The following is a 10,100-nucleotide window of genomic DNA, read 5'->3' as shown; positions in this document are numbered from 1 at the left end:
CCAACTTTTCCATGCCTCCTTCATAGGAAGATTGTGCCAGTGAAGACAGCCACTGCAAAACACCATTTGTTGTGTTCTCATTGCTGTCAAAGTGCCTTCTTCCAAAATCACGCTTCAGGTTCAGGAACAAGTGGTTGTCAGAGGGTGCGAGATTGGAGCTGCACAGAGTGTGATCAAACTGCTGCCAACAAAATTGTTAAATAAGGTTTTTAGGGACACCAGCAGAATTGAGATGTGTATTGTCATGGAGCAACACAATGCTTTGACTGAGTATTCCAAGCCTTATAGCCCCAGTCTTGCCCCCATTTGACTACCATTTGTTCTTGAACGTGAAGCATGATTTTAGAGGAAGGAACTTTGACAGTGATGATGATGCAAAGCACGGTGTTCATCAGTGGTTATTTTCACTGATGGCATTTTTATACGAAGAGGGCATGAAAAATTGGTTTCCTGCTACGACAAATATCTGAACAATAGTGGCAACCATGTAAAAAAAACAGTGTGAGATACGCTCTTTCTTGTAAAAATAAATTTTGGTTTGGAAAAATGTTTTTATGAGTTTCTTCCAAAATGGTACTTACTTTCTGGATACTCCTCATATACAGATCAGACTGACTTCCAAACACATTTATGCAAAAAGCTATTGTCCATCATTCTATCCTTTTGTGTTGATTTTGAATTAATTAAGTTATATTACTTAAAAACACCTCTCTTCTGTTGCGTTTGGTCTAATACAAAAATGTGATTGAAAACAGCCTGTGTAGTGGGACGAAATTAAGCGTCACCCATCCACCAAAGTCAGCCCAGTTTGCAGGTGACTATAAGTTTGATTTAGTTTTGTTTATGTGTTTTCTTATTATTTGTAATAAATGTGAATTATCTAAAAGTTTGTATTTTTTTATGTGTTTCATGTACGGAGAGGTCGGCGCAACGAACGGGGACAGCATCTTCGTTGCCGCGACCAGAGAGGAAATTGCTGGCCGCTATACGTCGCGGGTCGACAGCCAAGGAGCAACAGAAGATCCTGGAACCGAGTTGTTGCGTCGTGCTTCTAAAAATTAAAAATGAAGTTTTATACTCTTTTTGTACAACAATGACATCATATAGATCTTAATCTTATTGAAATGTTAGTCACTGTCTGTCAACGCTCAAGTTCACATCTGTATGTGTAGGAAGCTAATAAAATAGTGTATGCTACTAAAGCTGAAACACGTGTCTTGAAGATTTATTTATGAAGAGTTATGTGAACGGATTAATAATATATTTGACAAGATTATTGATTCAGACAGCGTTGGCCGAAACTTTGAATCCAAAACGTTTATTTAATGTGTGATTCTGATATCGATTATGTCAAGCTAACGTGTGTCGATATAATTTTCTGAGGAGAAACAAACGAAATTTAAATTCGAAAAAGTTACGAAAACCAATTGGCCCAAGTGATGTAATTCTTTGCACACGACTCAACTGATGTTTTACAGTTTCGTTCAAGAACCATTCTATGACAATTTAAAAGAATATGAATCATTTTTGAAGTGGGTTGTAACTGACGTAGGGGACGAAGTCTGCACATGGTCATATATCAAACGAAAACCTAATACGTCGTTACACCGCACCTGCTGCAGCCACTTGGTATTCTTTCAGATACTATGACATCAATAAGTCAAGAAAATGTGTCCAGAAATCAGAACAACTAACATGAGATCCTGTTGCGACAGGACTAGCAGCTCCCCCCCCCCCCCTCCTCCCCACCATTTCCATTAGGTAGGGGAAAGTGGTCACCATTGAAGTCTTCATAAAATGCATTTAGTTCCTATGTATTTTCTTTTTCACTTAAAAATATTTGATTTGATACTTTGTAATTTGTAGATTCAAAATGTGTAAGTGACAAGTTTCTGTCAGTGACTATGGTTTGGTGCAAATTCAATTTTCCTTTAGAGTGACCACTTTACCCCACCTCCCCATATCACCTAGCATCATTTTAAGGGAAAGATTCAAGTGATGATTTGTAACACTATGATTCTTCAGGTGCTTTAAATGTTTTCTGGACATAAATACACACTGTTTCAGTATAAAATGCTGAGACTGGAGTTAGTCCGTATGCAACACATGTTCATGTGTGGAGCAGATAAAAATGATTTTAGCAGTCATAACTCCATATAATTTTCTGAAGCTTTTTGTTTTAAATAGTTCTGCAGTTTCCGGCAACACTTATTGGTTGTATAGGAATTAACTATGATGGTTATTGAGGGAAGCGGTACTTTTATGGAAAACTAAATCCATTCAGAATCAGAACACATAACACAGTTTCTTTTTTAACAAGGACAAAAAACTGCTAGAAACTAATATCTCTTGTTGATGATATATTTATGAAAATGAGAAACAAACATAAATTATACAGTCCTTCACAGATACTGTTATATTCACTTATCTTTCACGAATCATTATATACTACAAATTCTATAGAATTTACATGGAACTAAAACACCCAAAACATTTAACAATACACTAAGACTTTAACCAAAGATACAAAACATATATATATGTATTTAGGTCTCATTAATAGAGTGTTATCAAAAGTAATCAACATTGTAATGCTGGAAAAATAAATTTAGAAATGAATATTTTTATAAAATGCACTTTTTGGCTTTAATATGTCAAATTAGAAAATACTTTATTTGCTATAGATTTTAAGTACACAGATTATTGCCAAAGCAGCAGATTTGCTTTTTTGTCATAACAAAACTGGATAACAAGAACATCTAGGTTTTCCAGAGATAAAGTACACAATCAACAGAAATCTGAATTCTCAAATGATTCTCAGTAAATACTATTTCAATGATACTACTTGCCAAGTGATTAAATGCTAGTGCACTGATGCTGAATATATCAAAATATTCACCCATTTCTTCTTTACAAAGTTGCATATGAATTATATGAATAGCATAACTAGATTCTGAGAATTGTACTTTTGTGACAGATTGAAGTTTGCAATTAGGATTTTTTTGGCTTGAAACCATGTAAAACGATGTCTTTGCATGCTTAACTCCCATACTTGTTCCTTAACATTTGCTTGGTCATTGACAAAAGCTCTACATTTTCATATAGCTTCACCTTTTCTTTCATGATGTTTAATGACAGAATTAAATAAAATTTCTTTTGAACAACTTTAACTGTTTCATTATAAATTACATGACTGGATACTGTGTAAGAGTTCTTCTTGAAACTAGTTTTGTTTAGAATGAATTCCTGATGCCTGAAGACAGATTTGGTTCAGTGTTAATTACATGTTCTTTATTATATCTGAACATTTTTCATCATTCACACACTTATTTCTTTTTTGGTTTATGTCATCATAAACAGTGAACCAGAATATAATATGAAATAACATCCAAAAAATACATTTTCATTGCGTATTTTGCATTGAAAGAAATGCCTTCTGTAGCACAATTTATATGGAATCACATTTGCCAGCATTAAACGGCTACATATGGATTGTCACTAATGTGTTTTGTCATATGTATCTCTGTTCTGGTAACCCTGTACATAGCCTGAAGCATCAGGGATGTCCTTACGCCCTGCTATTCCTTTCCCTTTTCCACTCTCATCAAACCGTTGCTTATGTGCTCCTGTATAGCGTGAAGGATCTGTCAGCCGCTCTACAGTTGCAGCCGACTTTGCTGCTCCCTGAAACATGAATTCAGTCAATAGAGTATCAACAGTAGCAATGATGGAGGTAGAAAAACGTGCAATGTATAGTAAAATTTTCTTATCATTGCATTTCTGTACAATGAAGCAAATAACAGCCTGAAGCTGTCATTACTAACACGATTAACATCTATAATAATTAACACCTATAATAATTGTATGGTATATTAGTGACCAGTATGGTTTCTGTTAGCTTTTTCACATGTTAAGCTATTAGCTTGTTACAGTGTTGACAGATACAAAAGTTTTCATAGAAAAGTGTTGCCTTAATCTACAGGTTTTCTAAGTTCCAAAATTGTCACATTTTTACAAGAAAATATGATAAAAAAGTATGAAGGAAAGTTGCATGTACAACTCTTGTGGGAGAAAAAGTTACCCTAAGACCTGAATTAAAAAATATTAAAAAATAAATAAAAGCATGAGCTACCTGCAAATAACTGGAAGTTACAAAGACCTAACATATGATATTAATATTTTTGTGTAGGCCAACCAATTATAAGCATACAGATAGCAAGGTGAAAGATTTGAATTAAAGTCGAAAGAAAGCACATAATACAATAGGAACTATTACATAATTTTTATTTGCCACTGAAATATACTGCTTTTGGCTAGGAAAAATGTTTCTGAACAGTTTGGAATAATTCTTTCTTCTGTGTTGAGTAATATTTTGTGTGACTTTCTGAGACGGAGCTACCACTAAGGTAAACAAAATACTACAAATTGTCATATTTTAAGAAGTCAAAAAATAGAATCCAGTTTTAAGTGGAACATAACATGAACATTTAAATAAATAGTACTATAGTGTTCATGAATATTTACTGGTATCAGCTACATAAATCTGAAATATACTGCAAAGATTTTATCTACTAAAATCTAAAAACAGAAATTTTCTCAGATGTGAACTATAAGGTCATTCTGTGTCCAATTTGTACATTATTATGTCTGAGATGAAAATGTCATACAATATTCTTTCTCCTACAGCATTAATGTATTATTTAATTCCAGTTCAGTTCATTCAGTGAATTATTCAACTGCTCATAGCTCAAAGAACAATAACTACAAATATGGAAATATGGCTCGTGTTCTACATCATCTAATTTTAATTAGGCTAATTTGCATGACAGCAACATGTAGGAGGCAATATGAGAGTAACATATGGCAAGACGAGGGTGCCATGTAAGTGTTAAATATCAGTATCTGTGTTAGAAGGACAGTTCACATACGGGAAAACTAGAAAATAACAAGACAGACTGACTGGTCAGTACTTACTTTCAGGAGGCAAAATTGATTTCCAGCCCACTAGCAGCAAGCACCATCATTGGTAAATCCTACAGTTTCAAAGGTGGAGTAACATATGCAACTAGGTATGTCATTTACAAACTAATATGTCAACACTGCACAGAATTTTATGTAGGAATGACTGTCACTAATCTGATTGAGCACATAAATGAACATGAAACAACTGTTTGGATTGGGGACATCCAGTACACAGTTCCTGTGCGTGCTCTACAGCGTGACTCAAGGGACTTGAGTGCTTGCTTCATAACACAGGCTATTTGGATCTTCAGACGTGATACTAGTTTGCCTAAACTCTGGAGATAGGACCTTGATCTCCAACACATCCTCACATCACAAGATCCTTTCAGACTTAATCACTGTTAACATAGAAACTCCCCTGCCCTGTTACTATCTTCTTACTTATTTTTTAAATTTTTTATTATATTTGTTTTAATGTATTATCTCTTATTGTCTTCACTGCTTTTTAATTTTTACTATCCCCTGTTTCTCTTTTCTTTTTCCCTCATTTCCTTTCCATCCTATTTCTTAATTCCTGTTAATCTATCTTCTCCTCTCACTCTGCTCTCACAATCTCTGGAATGAAAGTTGCACAGTGCTTACCAATGTACTATCTTTGACCTCCTCCTTCTCTTGTGTGGCTACCCCGCCCCCCCCCCCCCCTCCCCTTTCCCTGCCCTTCATTTTCCCTTTTCTCCTTTCCTTGCAACAGATGGTTCACCATCATCCTGGAGTCTGAATGAGCTGCCCTTTCTTTCTAATTTCTTCAACCTACTTGCCTTCCCAGCAGAAACTAATATTTCTGAAACTTAACAATAATTTCTAGTAGTTTTATATGTATCTGTTGGTAAATCTAAGAACTCTGCATCCTTAAGATAATTACTGTCCAGCCTAATAGTAGTATTTACTTTTTGCTATGCTGTGCATGGTTGTTAACTTAAACTACTATTAGAGCCAAGGCCAGAGACATTATGGGGATAGCTTACTGCTGCTGAAGATAGCCCTGGAGCACCACAAGATGCCAGCTTTGTTTTCACTTCTTCAATATCGAGCTTCTTGTTTTTGGCAAGATCCTCTAGAAATTTCTTGTAGTCTTCCATACCCAGTTTTTGTAACCTGTAATGAAAATTGTATCATACTTACACCAATTTTACATTGCTTTCCAAAACATTATTTTATCATATAGACTGAAAAAGCGTCCATAGATATGACATGTCAACCAATAATATCAAAGCACAGATCCTTCAGTTTTCTATTATGTACTGGCCAGTTCTCTCACAATTTTGCTGAGCATCTTGACTATGTAAAGTTGATTAAATATTGCTCAAAGGAAATGGACAAGAATGTTCACATTACTTTCATGTAGTGAAAAAATGTCTCACTATTTATCCTCTGAAATAATACCAGCAAATCTACTGGTAATTATCTAGTAAAAAGTAGAAAAATATTTTGAAATTATTTATGCATACATTTACTACAATTTTTTCTAATGCATTCTATTGGGAAGTGGGTCATGGCTACATTCACTTTTGGAACACACTTTGATGGTATTCATGTATGTCCATTAGACTGGAAATGTACAAGTCAAAGGAAGATTTAGTAATAATGTTTCTGCCAACTTGCCTAGATAATACCAGATGCATTAGGTGACTCAAAGATATATGGGGATATGTATGAAGTTACTTCTTCATAGCCGAGAGGAACTCCATGATTTTTTAATTAGTTGTTATGTGTTCCACAGATCAGTTGAATAATTATTTTATTGAAATGATGTGGAATAAGTCAATTTACAAGATATGTATACATGATTAATTTTAACATTAATGAATCCAATTGCACCTAAAACTAGAGTTTTTAAATAAAATTTCAGCTATGGAACAGAAGGAGTTGTCCTGAAGAAATGATTTTAGGTTAGATTTAAAACTTTCTTTGCTGCCTGTCAAATCTCCTAACCACCCCTCCTACATGGGTGGGATCAACTTTGAAAATACAAAGGGAAACTCCCCATTTTTATAGCACATTTGGATTCTACACCAAAAATACATACAGTTCACACACACCATTGTTTATCATTTGTGGTAGATGGCACTGTAAGCAATGAATTGATTAATATCAAGTGTGCATGTTTTTGCAATTAAGAACTGATGCATTTGGTTCTACATTTCATTTGTGATTTAAATGTAAGGCTTTTGTACTCTGATGCTTGATATTTATGTTCAATATTTACTTAGGTGTTGCAAATTTGATTGTACTGTGCAATATTGTAAGCCATTTCAATGTCTAGTTAGAATCTACATTTAGTGTGAGCCAGAAACTGCAATGTGGACGTAACAGATTTATGCTCCTGTTGGGAAGTCGGATGTCAGTGAGTTTTTTGTCTCTCGCCATTGGGGTGCTTGATTTCAGCAAATTCCCTTGCCCCTCACCACCGATGTGCTTTATTTCAGTGATTCCCCTTGCCCCTCACCACTGGAGTGCATGATTTTGATAAATCTCCTTGCATTTCACCATAATTGTAATTCAGTAGTGGGGTGTTGAGTGTTTGGGTGAGTGTGTAAGTGTTTACAAAATATGTATGTATCCATGACAGGTGTCACTATCACTTCATGGACATTCTACCGTATTACAATTGTTCTGGTTTGCATTCCAGAAGTATCCATGTAGTGGTCAGCATGAGAGTTGGTGGTTGGATGGAAACACATACACTGAAATCAGTCACTCTGATGATGAGATTCATTGGTGGGCTCTGAAATCAAGTATTCCAATGGTTTAGGGACTTACCACAATCAACTGGATAGGGAACAGAGAGCTATGTTACCATACAAGTAGCTTGTTTGCCAGAAATGTCAATGTCTAGCCATATTATTTGTACTGTGCAAACACATTTGCAACACCCAAGTAATATTTCAACTTCAGTATTAACTGTTAGAACACAAATGTTTACATGTACATTGTAAATCAAATATGTCCATTCTTAATTGCAGAAAAAAGGCACACTTGATATTTGTCAACTATAGCATCATCTACCACAAATGGGAAACAATGGTTTGAGTACTCTGTACATAATTTTTGGTGCAGAATCTGAATATTCAATAAAACTAGGGGGGGGGGTGTCCTTGTGAAAACATAAAGTTAACTCCACCCTGCAGTATAGGTGGCTAGGAGATGACACAGATAGATGTCCATTTTATTAATATTAACTTTTGATCTACTATATTTTTTTGAATGATGCATCATTTTCAAGATATTTACAAGTAGTTGTCTCAAGTTAAAACAAACACCCTGTGTGTCTATAAATTCACAGTCCAGTCTCCTTAAACCAAACCACATTTTGCAGCATAGACTTCTGTGAGACATGCAGGCAGAGACTCAGTGAGGTTCTGGAGTTCTGGAAGATACTGACAGGGATGTGGAGAACTGCTGACTCCAGTGCCATGGCCAGCTGCACTAGGTTTCTCAGTTGATGATCCATGGCATAATGGCCCAATCGAGGTGCCCCCACAGATTCTCGATTGGGTTTGATTCTGGGGAGTTTGGTAGCCAAGGGAGTGTCTTAAACTCACCCTGGTGCTCTTTGAAAAATGCAACTACACTGAGAGCTGTGTTACACACTGCATTGTCCTGCAGGTAGATGTCATTATGCCGAGGAAAAACAACGTGATTATAGGGTAGCACATGGCCCCACCCGAATAGATGCATACTTGTGCTGATTCATTGTGCCTTCCAGAATGGTGAGAGCACCTACAAAAACATTCCCCAGACCATAATGCTCCCTTGTCTGGCTTGCTCCATTCCCACAATTGTTGTAGTGTGCTTGCTTTGAGGCATTTCACAATTGCCAACCACTAACAGTCCAGTGGAGCACAAATGTGGTTCACCTCAAAAGGTTGCCTGTTGTCACTCAGTACAGCTGTGATACTGGTGTGGAAATTCCAGCCATTGTCACTGAAGAACAGCCATCAGTGTGGGTGCATGAACCAAGCATGCAGGAACCAGGCACCTGCTGCGGAAATCTGTAGGCAGCGATGTTCATTGAACAGTCACTGTTGGTAGCCTCTCGGTTGATCAGGATAGGCAGATGCTCAACAGTTATATGCCTATTTACCTGTACACATCAGTCATCCCTTAGCGTTGTCGTCTATGCCCCATGGTGCACCACACTTGCCTTGGTGCCAGTTCTGGATAGTGCCATTTTGCCATACTCATTATACTTTAACCATGGTAGCAAGCAAGCAGCTTATAAAATTAGCCATTTCAGAAATGCTTCCACTCTTGGGCTGAAAGTCAATGAACATGTCATTTTGGATGACAGATAAATTGCTCTGTTTCCACATTAAGACAACAACTGCACTGTTTCACTTGTTGCCCTGTCACACATCATGTACATTCCACTGCAAGTGTTGCCACCTGCTGTCTGTAGGTGGTAATTGCATGATGACGTCAAACATAGGGGTGGTCACATTAATGTGACTGGATCGTGTCAGACAATGGCCGTATGTACGAGGGTTATTCCAAAAGTAAGGTCCGGTTATAAAAAAAAATCAAAACTAAAATGTTTTTTCAAAACAATTGTTTTATTTACATTCCTTACATCTTTATCTATTTTTCTACATAACTTCCATACTTATTTAAACATTTGTCACATCGTTCAACAAGCTTTTGAATGCCCATGTTATAGAAATCGGCCGCCTGTGACGATAACCAGTCCTTAACTGCTTCTTTCACTTCATCATCTGTGTCGAAGCGCTTGCCGCCGAGAAACTCCTTTAAGTAACGGAACAGGTGGAAATCACTTGGCGCCAGGTCCGGACTGTAAGGAGGATGGTCCATCTGTTCCCATCCAAATTTCTTGATCAGAGCTTGCGTTTCATTTGCAGTGTGGGGTCTGGCATTGTCATGCAACAACAAGATTCCAGACGACAAAAGACCACGTCGCTTATTCTGGATTGCACGTCGAAGTTTAGTCAGGGTAGCGCAGTAGGCGGCTTTATTAATCGTTGTTCCTCTCTCCATAAAGTCGACTAACAATACTCCACGTCTATCCCAGAACACAGTCGCCATAACCTTACGTGTTGAGATTGTCTGCTTTGCCTTGACCT

General features: G+C 36.7%; 1 protein-coding gene across 2 annotated transcripts in view; it reads right to left on the bottom strand.

Annotated features, from left to right (window-relative positions):
- Positions 1 to 2,340: 2,340 nt before the first annotated feature.
- Positions 2,341 to 10,100, bottom strand: part of LOC124605752 (tubulin polymerization-promoting protein homolog) — a 460,410-nt gene continuing 452,650 nt past the window's right edge. For both annotated transcript variants that reach the window (XM_047137635.1, XM_047137636.1), the window contains 2 exons: positions 5,988 to 6,117; positions 2,341 to 3,684 (listed from right to left, as the gene is read on the bottom strand). In XM_047137635.1, coding sequence (XP_046993591.1) covers positions 3,499 to 3,684; positions 5,988 to 6,117 — 316 coding nt within the window. In that variant the 3' untranslated portion in view covers positions 2,341 to 3,498. The remainder of the gene's footprint in view (positions 3,685 to 5,987; positions 6,118 to 10,100) is intronic.

Source organism: Schistocerca americana, chromosome 3, assembly GCF_021461395.2.
Source record: "Schistocerca americana isolate TAMUIC-IGC-003095 chromosome 3, iqSchAmer2.1, whole genome shotgun sequence".
Taxonomy (NCBI): Eukaryota; Metazoa; Arthropoda; class Insecta; order Orthoptera; family Acrididae; genus Schistocerca; species Schistocerca americana.
Note: the sequence above shows the minus strand (reverse complement) of the source record. Positions and strands in the feature narration are given on the sequence as shown.